Source organism: Theobroma umbraticum, unplaced genomic scaffold (assembly GCF_002168275.2).
Source record: "Theobroma umbraticum cultivar Fairchild unplaced genomic scaffold, ASM216827v3 scaffold_228.0, whole genome shotgun sequence".
Taxonomy (NCBI): Eukaryota; Viridiplantae; Streptophyta; class Magnoliopsida; order Malvales; family Malvaceae; genus Theobroma; species Theobroma umbraticum.
The window spans coordinates 786,378-801,380 of NW_018397274.1; the positions used below are offsets into that span (position 1 = coordinate 786,378).

Sequence of the window (15,003 nt, forward strand, 5' to 3'; positions counted from 1 at the left end):
GTGGTACTGAAAGCACAAGAATCGGAAAGAAGATTTTAATAGGACCAAAAACGGATAACACCCGACAAAGTACAACTCATGTTTGCCTTTTTTAATCTAAGTCAAAATCTTACTCCTCGTCACCACAGGAGATTTCAAAGGAGTCAGAGAGCCCGTGCAAGTCTCTCATACTGGGCTAATGGATTTAACTTTCAGTAATTTTTTATTATTTTTTGTTTTTAATAAATTGAATAAAATAAAAATTATCATTTGTAATTTTATTTATGATTTTATGTTTATATAAAATTAACATAAATTTAATAAATAAAAAAAATTACATAATTATATTATCATGTCACATTAATATATTACATCATTATTTATTATGATATATCAATGGACTACATTAACATCACGTAATATCAAATAACAAGTAATATGATAAAAATTTATTTAATTTAAAATAAAAATATATAGATTTGATTTAACATAATAAAAATAAATTTTTAAAAAGTTTTTAAGATAATTGAAGAACTATTTAGATATTATGCTTTTATTTAATATCATTCGGATTAACCAAGATATAAAACAAGTAATCTAAAAAGATAATATTAATACAATAAATTTGGATTTTAGTTATATTTTTTAGGTAATATATTTTTTTATTTAATGAATTTTATAAAGTTAAACTATTTAATTTTTTACTTATTATTATTTTTTTCATATTTAGTAGCAATATTAAAAGCAATAGCACGACAGAAGTTAAGGGCAAAATTCAAAGAGTAAGAGGGGGAGAGCTTTCACTTCTGTAGAGAACAGCAAGACAGTTTCATGGGGGAAAGCCTAGAATTGTTGACTATTATTAGAACTCTCATAAAAGCAATACTGGTTTAAAGTTAAGGACACCCCCATTTTTCCATAGCCTAACCACATAGAGTGATACAAGGCATAAATGATTGGAACTCGACTCGGAGAGAGTTCTTCCATCATAGCTTCCTATGTTTAGTAGTTCAAAGTGCAATCATTGTAAGGTAAGGTGCAAGGGTGGAGCTTTTATCAGGGTCCATGTTGTAAAACTACGGAAAATCATCAGTACGGTGGTTGATGTTCCATCCGATGATGCCGATGATGCAGAGTTCAATGAGAAGCACTCGTCCAACTCTAAACCAAGGTCATGAACATGCTACATATTGTGTTATGAATGCCAAGGATGTTAACAAGATGTCATCTAGTTCAACAACCAAAAAGAGACGGGGACATATTGGAAGCTTAGGACATGCAAGACATTCTATTTGAAGGGGGAACAATCCAGTAAAAAGCACATTGCAAACAAATGCCCTCAACTCTAAGAAGTCTAAGAAGAAGAAAGAAAGAGCAAACACAACTATAATGAGTGATGGCTACCCTTAATCTTTTCCAAATGGTGGTTTGGATGATGACATTAATCACCACGGAAACTATTCATGGATGGCTCCATTAAAACCTAAATAAACTACATAGTATAGAAGGGGAAAAGAAGAAAACCAAAACATAAAAGATTGTTTAGACAATTTCTGTGGATGCAGCATAATCTTTTACCATCAAAATCTCGCCACATAACTTCCGAGGCACTTGGTCTAGTTTTTTACCTTCCTGCCATGCTTGCCCCACCAAAACACCAGGGCCGATATGACGAATGTATATCACAACCTGATCACTGAAAGGATATGGATGTTTCACTGCAAAAAAAAGAGACATGTTAATAAATTAATAGTAAGTGTTGTCCATGTTACACTGCCTGAAACAAAAAAATATAAGTGGCAAAAGATAATATAGAGTGTTCTCATAGCCTCTATTTCTGAGGAAAAGCACTAAAATACTAACAAAAATTAAATCCAAACCCTTAAAATAAATATAATCTCAACCGTCCACAAATTTTTCTTTGAACACCACTCATGAGATGTTTATAAGGTCTAAAAGATCAAATGTTGAAACAAGACAATGAAAATTTTATGAACATCAGACATTCATTTGTCTAATTCCCATACTTAAAACAAACTGCAGAATTTACTGTGACTCATCAACCAGGAAATAGGAACAAAGACAATACAAATTTCATCAGATAAAGGAGATGTTTTAGCAAGATATGACCAAATTCAACTCTCAAATTGATCATCATAATTAGCAACATAAATAATCTTCACCTGGTCTTGGGAATCCAGCTGGACATTCATGGAGATCTAAAAGGCCATCCCCAAATTCATACCCAAAATCACAGGGCTGTTCAGTTGACATTACTTCCTTAAGCTGAGTCACCTCAAAATACAAGGGACTAAAGCAATTTGCAAACTGAGCCACAATTGATCCGCCTAAAAAATCACAGGGTTACATTAGATTAACCTCTACAAAGGAAAAAGAGTGACAGACTATAACCAACAAGGAAGAAAATTTTCACCTTTATTCCTTCTATTTATAAATAAAAAGTCAAGTATCACATAATTTTCTTCAAACATAGCATTCAACCATCAAAGCAGGAATCAAGTACAGAATCTAATTTAGCCTTCTTAAACTTGGTTAAAGTAAATCAGAACAAAGCCTTCTTAGTTGAGAGTGAATGTTCTAGTAAGAAATGGCTTAAATACTAAGATTTCAACATTCCTAATCAACCCATGCAAGATAACCTAATAGTAAAGATGAAAAACCTCTTTTACAGTTGAGAATGAATCTTCATATATAGATGACAAAAATACTAAATTAATTATATCTTCCTAACTACCCCATGTGAGATTGTGAACAGGGAAGATTTAAAACAAATACTTCCTTTAAACAGACAAGTTTAAACAATAAAGAGAATTTCACACATAGACAGATATTTCATTTGAGATGAACATACTTACCAATAAAACGTCCATATGTCTTCCCATTACTGCCACAAAATATAGTCTGATAAGAGATCAGGCAATTCAGACAGTTTATGTTAGCAACAACGTTGCAGAGTGAGAGAGAGAGAGAGTATAAAAATATAAAGAAATAAGAAAGATTAGTATGGATTTAAGATTCTCATCATGAGTGTAGAACTGACCTTCTTGAAGATATTGATCCAAGCAATTGGCAATGGGCCTAGTTGAGAGGGTCATACTATTAAATCTTCGAAAATTAGCCCAGCCTTAACATTTATTATTGTTATTTTTTAACAAATAAGAGAGAAGACATTTTCAAGAAAATACTTATGAAAGACAAAAGGGGACAAAAACACCATCATGCTATCATATAACAAAAACAACATATAACCATGATTACAGGGTAGCACTTTGTGAAATTGAACAGAAAGGGATAACTTGACAATCTTATAAAAGCAAGATAAAATCTGAAATGAAAATAAAAATGACAGTTGTAACATGCATTAGGCTGAATAGTGGAGGTTGGGCTCCACTTTGGGCGTACTTAATATCTTAATGGGAGAGCCTTATATTAATGGAATTCACTTTAAGAAGAAGAAAACCCATTTAATCACCAAGAAGCTTACTTAAAAATGTGACATGGAAACAAGCAAAGTTCACTACTTGATTGCTCTTCAGAGGGTTCAAAACAAAATGTTGGAAAGTCAGACCATATGAGTCAAGAAGGTTTTTCTAAAAAATTAAATAATTAAACAAATAAGCAGACTATATGCTTTAAGATGATAACCAGTGAAACATACCCATCAAAACTTCTCTAAAGGAGTTCCAAACTTTCAGCGACTCTTGATGCATACTCAATTAAGAAATGGAAAATAAGACTTGGGAATTAACATTGCTTCCGTATAAATAGTGTTATAATGTGTAATGTGTTGCAATTGTAGTGTCATCTTTTGTACCTTAAGCATAAATGCAGGAGGCTACAATAGGGTTAGGTAGGTCTCATGTTCCTCCAGTCTATTCTAACTGTCTGCTTTGGCAAATAGGATACTTCAACTCCCATTCAAAACGATAAACTCAAGTAAAAGCCAAACCAGAGCCTGACACTCCACATATACGCTTCACCTCATTGCTCTCATCTTGCTTACAGAAACTACCTACTTCATAACTATCAGACAAACTGGATGGGCAAATGAGGTTCACAGGTTTATGATGCAAGAGTTTGTCAAATACACAATACCAATCATATTACATTTAATTGTAACAATCACATTTTAAACACTCTGTACCATATGAAAGTGAAAATTTCAGCTGCAACATGTAAAATATTGATTCTTATTATTGAAATATACTAAACATTGATCTCATAAAAAGACAATGCACTCGAAATTATTTTTATTTCTATGTATAATAAGAGATCCTTATGGTCTCTTAGGAATTCAGAATTTGATTAGGAACTTGGCTTTTTCTATTTTTTAGAACTTAAAAAGTATTAAGTGACACCAAGCTATTAGCCATAACTCAAACAAATTACCTCCACTCGTTCTGCAGTTATAAAATTCAGAGGGAATTTCACCATCTTTATTTGACAGCAAGTTTGATGCACTTTTCTTCACCAATTTAGGGTCATCGTATCGTGTGCCAGCTATCTCCCAAGCTCTTGATATAAGCCTGCATTAAGTTCATGCCCGCATATCAAATATTTCCTCTAATTCAACCCATAATGAGAAATTTTCTGGGGAAGCACTTTAAACTATTTGTACAGCTGACCTCTTTCTTTCTTTTCTCTCCCTATATATCTTTTTCGTTATGGTTAGAAAAATAAAGAGAATTATGTGGCAATGCTGCATTTTTTGAAGATAACTCAATCAATAAGCTTTTAAAAACTTGAGACGGAAGAAATAACCTAGGATTGAGCGATTGCAGCAACCGATGACGCCTTTCCTCAGGAACATCTCCAATCTTTTTCCTGAAGAACAAAAGAAAATATTGTTTTAAAAAAAATATAGTAACAATTAGTATCAGTATTATAATGAAGGCTTAAATAATAGAAAAGTCCCTCAACTATGTCGATTTATGCAGCTACACCTCCATTTTTTTATTGTACTCAAACAAATTCTTAATCTTAACGAAAAATTAACAACCATCAGACCTAGTTTCAGCTTGTATTTTCTATTCAAGAGGTATATGATGTGGCTATGCGATCCATCAGCTCACATTATTATTAATTTTCCATTCAGAGTTAAGAACTTGTGCAATACAAATTAAAGGGTAAGTGCTTGTTTAGATATAATAAAAGAATAGGGCCTTAGTAACGTAAATGGATATGCTTCATAAGCTTATAATAAACAAGCATCCTTGAATTCTATCTAACAATTGAAATCAAAGGGTTTACAAATCCATAGCATGCTGAGATGGATGAAAATCAAAAACAAAAAGCAATTGATGAATGATAAGATATACTTAAAATACTCTTACTAATAAATAAAATGGAGAGAAGAGAGAGCAGAGTGACCAGAGATAGGCAGCTGGATTATAAGAAGTAGGGTCTAAAGGAATCAACTCCTTGGGAGGATGAAGAAATGTGATGATATCCATTTCATCCAAGTAGGCCTTTTCCCCATTGGGAAGTACTTCGAAGGGCTTCTCATCCCACGCCGACGCCGTCCCTGAACCATGCGGTCTCTCCCCTCCATAAACCTCTCTGATTTCACAACAACCACAATTAGTAGAAGACCTTGCTCCTGCTGCAAGTGCAAACAGAAACCTCTCACTCTACCATCTACTAACTCTGATTAAAGGCTCTAGCTTCAGCAAGTAATTGAAAGAATTGAATTGACCTGGATAAGTAGAACGGTGTAGTCCGAGAGCAGCCGGCGGCGGGAAGCTGATTCGGCACCGTGAGTTTGATTGAAAGCAGCAGCGAGTAGCAAGCGTTGGAAGAAGAGTCTTAGGATAATTACCATAATTATTCGTATAGCAATAGCTTCCTGGCCCCATCTCCAAATTGGCAATGGCAACCAGTTTGGTCCTAATCTAAATTTGCTTGACTGTAACTCCTTCTGCTACGTACTTATGCTTGTTTGGATGCCCATGGAAATGGAGTTCTAAAAGTTCAAAACCAGAGAAAGACTACAAATAGTAATCGCAACCGAAGGGGCAAGGCATATAGCCAAATGCATTTAATAATATAAGTCAAATTTTATATTTAGTTTTTTATGTTCCATCAATAACATTAAATTTAAGTTTTAATATATTTCATGTTAATCAAATTTATATATTTTTGAAATTTATTAATATCAATACCATCATTAACATCATTAAATTTTTTCGTTAAAATTATTAATTTAGTATTAATCATAATAGCATGACATTAATTAAAATCAACGTCATAATAATAATAATTATGACGTACTTAATGGGAAGTTTTCCCCACAAAATGTAAGTGAGTCGTTGGACAATGACTCACCTCTTTTGGACTGTCAAGGCCCAAGACAGAATGGTTGAGTCGGGTCCAAAAGAGTAAGGCTCGAGTTGGGCGTGTGAGTCGGGTCCAAAAGAGTAAGGCACGATTAGTTGGTGAAACGTTATTGGGAAGGACGCTTTCAAAACGACGACGTGAGAATTGATTTCAATGATGGAGAAAATGGATATTCCCTTCCCCCCCAAATTTTGTAGCTTAAAGCAAACTAGATTCTTCCTTGATAATGATTGAAACATATAACTGTACGACATTTAAGAAGACAATGGCCACGTGGATTCCGTCCCAATTAATGATTTATATTCTTTTTATAATTATAATAATAATAGTTTATAATAAAAGAATTGATAAAAAAAATGTAACAAAAAAGTTTGAGATTTTTATGCATTTTAGAATATGTAATCAATTAACAAAAAAGTTCACATATCATGCCACATGATTAATAGTTGACCATATCATTTAATTTAATAATTAAATAATCACATTATTAAGGGTTAACGTAGTTTTTAAATAAAACTTTAAATGAGTTTTATTTTGTTATTATGATTATTTGAGTTTTTATATTTTTAATTTAATTTAAATAAATTTTTATAATTAATGATTAATACCATATTATTAGTCAAAACACTTTCATACATTTCATGTCATAATGTAACATTAACATATAATAAAAAAAAATTATATAATTATATTATTATATCATTAATATCATTATTTATTATCATATATCAATATTATATTAAATAAAATAATAAACACTATTATATATTTCATATTATAAATATATAATATAAAAAATATTACATAATTATATCCTTATGTCATTAACATCATCTGTTATTATTACATGTCAGCTTACCCAATTAATAACATATAATATAAAATAATAAAAAGTTTTTAATTAGATAATTAATTATTATTTATAAAAATTATTTAATTTAAAATAAAAAAATAAAATTTATTTAAATAATTTAAAGATACTTTTAGATATTAAAAGTAGATTAAAGTTACTTTAACCAGGTAAAAATCTAGCTACGCCGCCCCCAAGGACTCTTTTTTTTTTCTCTTTTCTTTGCACCCACCTGCTGCCTTCCCACCAACTGTGGTTCCATGGCTGGACTCGTCTAAAATTCCCAAGCTGCCCTTAGATCCATTTTCCTTTTCTCACTTTCTCCATTTCAATCCCAATAATTGCCTTTGCCTGCCCTAAAGCCTCATTTTCCGATCTGATTTCAGTTGACGGCAACATAAGACCCAAGAGGAAAGAGGAAGAGAAATGGCGACGGCGAAAACGGGACGGTCCACGCGAGCGACGGCGGGAGCTGCGAAAGAAAACGGCGCTAAAATCGAGGAAGGCCTGAACGTTTTCAAATCCGATAAGTTTGACGCCGATGCTTTTGTTCAGTCCAAGTGTTCTCTCAACGACAAGGTTTCTCGCCATTTCTTTCTTCTTCTTCTAATCTATTTATTTACTACTTTTTAAGTTTTTTTAATTCAAAATTTGAATGTTAAACTCTGATTAATGATTTAATTCTGAATAGGAAATAAGGCAATTATGTTCTTATCTATTGGATTTGAAGAGAGCTTCTGCTGAAGAAATGCGTAAAAGTGTATATGCTAATTATTCCGCGTTTATACGGTAACGTTTTGGCCTTCCTCTAGTCCACTATATTTGTTGTTGTCGTTGCTAATTAATTAGTTAATTGTTGTTTAATCATGATTATGGAAACTTGAAAAAGGAAAATAATAAATTTATTCGATCATTTGCATTTCCTCTACCTAGTAGTTTGTCCAATGCTAAATACTAACCTCAGCCATTAGCATTTGGTCATAGTGATTGCCTGTTTAGGGTATACGATCTCCGTTGTAATGTTCATAATTAGTGGTTCTTATTGACCCAATTTCATTTGATTCTTGCTTATTGCATTTCAATTAAGGATTCGTCTCACTACATCTTGTGAAAACAAGAAAAATGTCCTTCCCACCAAAGATGAAATCAGAAATTCTATGTGCATCAAATGAAGCACAAAACCATTGGTGGATAAACCATGCGGGCTTTATCTTGTTTTGCTACTTGCTTTTCTTGTGTGCGTTTTACTTCCACCAAATTTTCTACAAAGTAGAAGCAAAGAGTGCTAGGCATAATTTTATTTGATTGAAAGTGAACATATGGCTCAAATGTAATGTTGTTCAAACATAATTTTCTTATGCAAATAAAAGATCATGCATTTATGTTATCTATGAAAGTTAAATTTTTGTTTTAATTCTTCAAACATATTGGTTGCTTTTGAATCCAAATGTACTTATTGCTTTGTTAGTTGAAGCAATAAAGCTAGCAGCAAAAGTAACAACCAGACAGAACTTTAAATCTTAAGCTTTGGAGTTTGGGCCAAAGACTGGCTGAGCAAGTAATAATTAAACCTTTGCAGAAGTACACCCTGGATTGAGTGCAGAGGAGAGAAGTCCTTTGCGTATATGATAAAGTCACTCCATTATTGCATCTTCAGCTGGTTTTCTATGCATTTTAATTGTGAGAAAAATCATGGAAAGTATTATTGAGTTATCTGGTGTGAGTATCCTGGTCTGTACTGCATATGCGCCTGATGTGTTGTATGCTTGCTAGGCTGGATCAAGAATATGCAAAAATGTAAATTTACTAGTAAACTGGAAATTGGAAGCAGAAAGGTTGTTTTCTATCACCCTACCATTTGTTTTGAAATCCTACTTAATGCTATGGTATTTGATAGAATTCCATAGATCTAAGAACCTCACATCAAAGGACAGACAGAAGTGTAATTCCACAAGAGGTATGTGCTTTAGAAGTGAGCACATGGATTTCAGTTTCTTGAAACTCAGACTACAGATATATTATTTGCACATGGATTTCATTTTTCTAGGGGTTGCTGGAGGTGCTTATGTGGTAATGGCCTAATACTAACTTTAAACACAATGTGTAGGAACTATGTTTGAAATAAATTTATGTAGTCTGTGGCCTTTTTTCCTTTTAAAAAAGGGAAACTATATGCTAAATCAAGTTTGAAGCTTTATCAATTCTGTTGGCTTTGTCTGTATGAAGAAGAAAGTTTTCCAAAATTTTTTCTTCTCATTATTTGCTATATTATGTTGTTTTCTGTTGGTTAAACGAGAATCATTGTTTTGTCAGCATTGCATTTGTTTTTATATTCTCTCTCTCACTGAAAATTGTTCTGTTAGCTGAAATTCAGTGCCTATTGTGGACACTTCATTTTATACTCTTTATTTTTGTCCAAAGGGATGCAGTTTATAGATGTAGAGGTTGCCATTGATTTTATTGAGATTACTAGAAAAAGGTATTGAAGACAGTGTTTGAATGTTTGTTGCATCTAGCAACTAATTAGTTTTTTTTTTTTTTTCTTTCTGTTTGAATTTATGCGGATTTTTATGTGTTCTCAGTATTAAGAGACCAGTAATTTGTTTACATTCATAGAAGTTGTAGAGGTCTGAAACTTCAGGATCCAAGTGGGGTTGGGGAGTTGTAAACGTAGAGGTGTTGAAAGTAAAACTTCTTTGTTGTTGCCCCCGGAAGGGAAGGGGGATGGGGTGTTGATAAATTTACCTGCTATTGATGATATTAGTCTTTAGAAGCCGCTGTCATTGTTTAAAAACTAGATGGATTTTGGATTTTAAGACATGTGGGCTTTGTTCTTGCAGCACGTCTAAAGAAATATCCGATTTAGAAGGAGAGCTTTCATCTATAAGAAAGCTGCTTTCGACGCAGGCAACATTAATTCATGGTTTGGCTGAGGGAGTTCATATAGATTCATTGTCCCCCAAAGCTTCTGAAGGCCCTACTGCTAATGGCTTGTTGAATATTGAAGATAGTGAACCTTCAGATCTGGAGAAATGGTCAGCTGAATTCCCTGATCTCCTGGATGTTTTGTTAGCTGAGAAGAGAGTAGATGAAGCTCTGGCAGCCCTTGATGAAGGAGAACGTGCAGTTGCTGAAGCAAGGGAAACAAATTCATTGAGTCCTTTGGCACTTACATCTCTAGAGTCTGCTATTATAGAGCGCAAGCAAAAGTTGGCTGACCAACTCGCTGAAGCTGCTTGTCAACCTTCTACACGCGGTGCTGAACTTCGTGCATCAATATTGGCTCTTAAAAAGCTAGGTGATGGACCACGTGCTCATACTTTACTCCTTAATGCACACTTCCAAAGATATCAATATAACATGCTTAGCCTTCGCCCATCAAGCACCTCATATGGAGGAGCATATACTGCTGCCCTTTCACAGTTGGTGTTCTCTGCTATTGCTCAAGCTGCTAGTGATTCCTTGGCTATTTTTGGCAAGGAACCAGCTTATAGTTCAGAGCTTGTAATGTGGGCAACAAAGCAAACGGAGGCTTTTGCCCATCTTGTTAAAAGACATGCATTGGCTTCTTCAGCAGCTGCTGGTGGTCTAAGGGCAGCTGCAGAGTGTGTTCAGATAGCTTTAGGTCATTGCTCATTGTTGGAAGCTCGTGGTTTGGCACTTTGTCCTGTGCTCTTGAAACTCTTTAGGCCTAGTGTTGAGCAAGCGCTTGATGCTAATCTGAAAAGAATTGAAGAAAGCACTGCAGCTCTGGCTGCTGCTGATGATTGGGTGCTAACATATCCCCCAGGTGGTACTCGTCAATCTGGCTGGCCCTCTAGTGCATCCCTTGGTAATACAACAGCATTTCAGCATAAACTAACAAGTAGTGCTCATCGATTCAATTCAATGGTCCAGGTGAACAGTTTAATTTGATAGAAATGTATCTTGTCTTTGTTATGTGTGTATACTTGCACATGCATATCTGACTGACCTGTTTGTGCTTTTTTTTTCCTTTTTTTTTTTTGAATTTGATCTTGTTATCTACCTTCACTTTTTGATAAATCATGGATGAAGGGAATAACTTTTCTTAAAGTGGTTCTTTAGCCTGATAATTGGATTCCAAATTGCAAGGCAAATCTTGTGGTTAAGATACTAGCAATTTGATACCTAATTTAGCATACTTTTTTTTGGTTCTGCAGGTTTTGAAACTACTTTTGTTTAAATATTCAGGGTGCCTTTTTTAGTTGGTCCCAATTAGTCTTTTCACTCATAAATCTTTTGGCATTTCATCTATTCAAATTCACTGTTCCAAATTTGTGTTCTCCAATGGTGTCAGGATCCTTTGGGCTTAGGGAGCTCACAAGTGTTGATGGGGCTTTATGGAATGTTTTTGGTTAGATTAAATAGGTTGAAATATGGAAAAGAGTAGGTTCAGTGGGTTGTAGCCAGAGAAATTCTAGTTGTTCGTCTGTGAAGGAAAATTAGAGGTGGATGGCATTTGTTTGTAAGATCATTGGTGGAGATTGGACATAGCCACATAGGAAATTGTGGATGGCATTTGTTTGTAGATTGATGTTTTATGCATCTCTCTTGGTTCATTTTGTTATGTAATGGCATTATATTCTTTGACTTATTGTGATGTCTACTCTGCTTGCACTTATAGGAGTTCTTTGAGGATGTTGGACCACTATTAAGCATGCAGTTGGGAGGGCAAACACTGGAAGGGTTGTTTCAGGTGTTTAACTCATATGTAAACATGCTCATAAAAGCATTACCTGGTTCAATGGATGAAGATGCAACCTTTGAAGGTACTGGAAATAAAATTGTGCGAATGGCTGAGACTGAGGCCCAACAAATTGCTTTGCTAGCGAATGCATCATTATTGGCAGATGAACTTCTCCCACGTGCAGCCATGAAGCTTTCCCCAAATCAGGCTAGTTACAAGGATGACCACCGTAGAAGAACTTCAGAAAGGCAAAACCGTCATCCTGAGCAACGAGAATGGAAGAGGCGCCTTGTGAGTTCAGTTGAGAGACTAAAGAATACATTTTGTCAACAACATGCCCTAGATCTCATTTTCACGGAAGAGGGTGATAGCCATCTTACTGCAGAAATGTACATTAATATGGATGGTACTGCAGATGAGGTGGAGTGGTTTCCATCTCTAATATTTCAGGTGATTTTACCATTCTTTTATATATATTTCATTATACCTGGTTCTCTTGGTAGTTGGAATATTGTTTCCTTTAATTGTTGTTTGTGGCTCAAAGCCACCTAGTTTAAACAGGTGTGTTTTACTTTAACCATTGTCTTCGCATTTAACATCTCATAGTATCTTGTTTGTAAGGTTATAATTCTTATTTCGCACTTCAGATTCAGATTTCTTCCTCGATGCATGGATGCTTGGAGTCTCATGCATGCTCATTCTACCTGTTTATATATTATTCTTTGCTTTCTATTTACAGCATAGGTTTTGGGTGTTTAATGGGCTTTCATTCATTTTTTATGTGATATTTTACTTTAATTTTCTCTATGCTATGTGGTTTGAGAATTCTGACCACGTTGTCATGATATGTTTTTACAATTCAGGAACTCTTTGCAAAACTAAACAGGATGGCTAGCCTGGCAGCAGATATGTTTGTAGGAAGGGAAAGATTTGCTACATTGCTATTGATGCGACTTACAGAAACTGTCATCATATGGCTCTCAGAAGATCAAAGCTTTTGGGATGATATTGAGGAAGGACCAAGGCCTTTAGGTCCACTTGGTTTACAACAGGCATGTAAACTTGTTATCATTCCTTTTGTGCTTTTGCATTTGTATTGGATTGTTAAAATTGAACTATTTCTTGTCTATTTGCAGTTTTATCTGGATATAAAATTTGTCATATGCTTTGCTTCCCAAGGCCGGTACCTATCAAGGAATTTGCATAGAGTTGTCAATGAAATAATAGCTAAAGCCATGGCTGCATTTGCTGCTACAGGGATGGATCCTTATAGGTATGTTATGATAGTTCTTTTGTTATTATTATTATTATCATTATTAAATTTATAAGCTGTTTCTCATAAATTATACGCATCCTTAGGCTTCCCAACTCTAGAATGCTTGTCTATTCTACATGGCTGCATAATATTGGTACAACCAATTTCATAGTTCACTTTTTTTTTTTTTTTTGAAATTTCATGGTATATTGAAAACAGAGGTAAGTAAAAACTTTACCCCTCGGAAGGAACAAAGTGATTCATGTCTGTTACTCTCTAAAGTTAAGAATAACTGCCTAGAATCTTCACCAAATTCTCTCCCACATACTATTCAAAAGATCTAGTGACTGGAGACCAGACACATTAATGACCCCTGCAACCTCCATCAACATAAGGCTATCCCCTTGCCTCATTCCCCACTATACCAAAAAAGTCATACGGTTCATCCAAAACTCAAAGCATCAATGAACCCGACATTAAGGACACAAGAGAGAGCAAATTCAACAGCACTAGGAAACAGCTGGAACACAATTCCTGACCAATGGGGTCTCATTTGCAAGTATTGAGTTCCCATCACAATAGGCTTACACCAAGGATCTGTTTTATGCCTTTACCTTTTCTGTACCAGTTCTTGATGAACCTTAGTTATCTTTTTTGTTAATATTGCATTTTACGCGCTGCTTTATGCCTTTACCTTTTATGTACCGATTCTTTCTTTTTTTTTTTACTGTGTTGGCATAAAAAGTGAAGTTTTTGGGTTTTTTTTTTTAGAATTTTCCTATTAGGGTCTTATAACTTCTGATCTTTGTAGAAAGAGCAAGACATAGAAAAAGAGTGAGGGTGAGCTGCCGAGCTTAATAAGGTTTTTCTGGGTTTTAGGCGTTTTTAGATGGGGAAAACTGCGGTTCTTGTTGATACCGTGTATTTAACATTGTTGGATTGAACAGGAAGATGGGAATCCCATACTGAAAAATTGTTAGATGCACGTACAAGTGTCGGAAATTCGCATGAATTGCTGTATACTTAATAGCTTGACCCCCTCCCCCCAGTTTTTTTTTCTCTTCCAATAGACGTTAGTTGGTTTTTCTGTTAGTAAATTTCGGCAAATATATGGTATTGCCATTGAAGCATTTGGTTTTCATTTTTTTTCTGTCAGCGTGCTGCCTGATGATGACTGGTTCAACGACGTTTGTCAAGATGCAATAGAAAGATTAAGCGGAAAGCCAAAAGCTGACCGGGATCTAAATAGCCCTACTGCCTCCGTTTCAGCACAATCAATGTCATCTGTCAGATCGCATGGGAGTTCCTAGGCATAAGTTTCCACCTTTGTATATTTGACAGCTAACAGAATTGGTAAATGGATCTCCCCAGGCAGATCCCTGTATTCATAGTAAGGCATTTAAATTTTTTTTTTTCACAGTTAATTCTTCTTTTAACCTTCCTTATTCTTTTCCTAGGGTTGATGTATGCATGAATCATGGTCATAAAGTTAGGATTCAGCGAATCCTACGGTCCTCCCCCTTCCCTTCCCTTCTTCTTTGCAGTTACCTTATATTTTGGTTTGAGTGAGTCGTGATTATGTAAATGTTGATTGCTTTATTTTTTTTTATTAATTTCCGGGAACTAATCATGTATAATTCTTTGATAATATGGTTTAAATCGTTCGTCTATTCATTTAATTATGTATTCAAATTAAAATCTTGTGTCGTTCATTTATTATTATTATTTGAGTACGAGATATCTCTATCTGAAGTCTTTCCTGCTTGCTCTTATCGCTTGAGTTAAGTCGGTTAAAATATGTTTTCAAAATTTATATTTAATGTATTGTTAATGTATAATATTTATATATTATTA

General features: G+C 34.3%; 2 protein-coding genes across 3 annotated transcripts; one reads left to right on the plus strand and one right to left on the minus strand.

Moving 5' to 3' along the window:
- Positions 1–1,362: 1,362 nt before the first annotated feature.
- LOC110427283 (WD repeat protein) lies at positions 1,363–6,015 on the minus strand. 2 transcript variants are annotated; one of them, XM_021442773.2, is made up of 8 exons: positions 5,696–6,015; positions 5,371–5,599; positions 4,762–4,824; positions 4,390–4,526; positions 3,041–3,078; positions 2,856–2,901; positions 2,163–2,327; positions 1,363–1,697 (listed from the first exon to the last, which is right to left on the minus strand). In XM_021442773.2, exons 1-8 carry the CDS (start codon positions 5,853–5,855, stop codon positions 1,522–1,524), a joined length of 1,014 nt encoding a protein of 337 aa, XP_021298448.1. In that variant the 5' UTR covers positions 5,856–6,015; the 3' UTR covers positions 1,363–1,521. The 2 variants fall into 2 exon arrangements, with proteins under 2 accessions (XP_021298448.1, XP_021298447.1); XM_021442772.2 differs by having other exon boundaries at positions 5,371–5,602.
- A 1,359-nt stretch (positions 6,016–7,374) lies between these two features.
- Positions 7,375–14,828, plus strand: EXO84B (exocyst complex component 84B). The gene is made up of 7 exons (XM_021442588.1): positions 7,375–7,765; positions 7,878–7,975; positions 10,027–11,083; positions 11,832–12,344; positions 12,758–12,946; positions 13,031–13,167; positions 14,306–14,828. Exons 1-7 carry the CDS (start codon positions 7,613–7,615, stop codon positions 14,457–14,459), a joined length of 2,301 nt encoding a protein of 766 aa, XP_021298263.1. The 5' UTR covers positions 7,375–7,612; the 3' UTR covers positions 14,460–14,828.
- The last annotated feature ends 175 nt before the right edge of the window (positions 14,829–15,003 follow it).

Coding starts and splice junctions, on each gene's coding strand:
- LOC110427283 (XM_021442772.2), bottom strand. CDS start 5,855: ATGGGGCCAGGAAGCTATTGCTATACGAATAATTATGGTAATTATCCT. Junction 3,079..4,389: donor TAACTGCAGAACGAGTGGAG/GTAATTTGTTTG, acceptor CCTCTCAACTAG/GCCCATTGCCAATTGCTTGG. Junction 2,328..2,855: donor GACATATGGACGTTTTATTG/GTAAGTATGTTC, acceptor GTGATTTTTTAG/GCGGATCAATTGTGGCTCAG.
- EXO84B (XM_021442588.1), top strand. CDS start 7,613: ATGGCGACGGCGAAAACGGGACGGTCCACGCGAGCGACGGCGGGAGCT. Junction 7,976..10,026: donor AATTATTCCGCGTTTATACG/GTAACGTTTTGG, acceptor TTGTTCTTGCAG/CACGTCTAAAGAAATATCCG. Junction 12,947..13,030: donor GTCCACTTGGTTTACAACAG/GCATGTAAACTT, acceptor GTCTATTTGCAG/TTTTATCTGGATATAAAATT.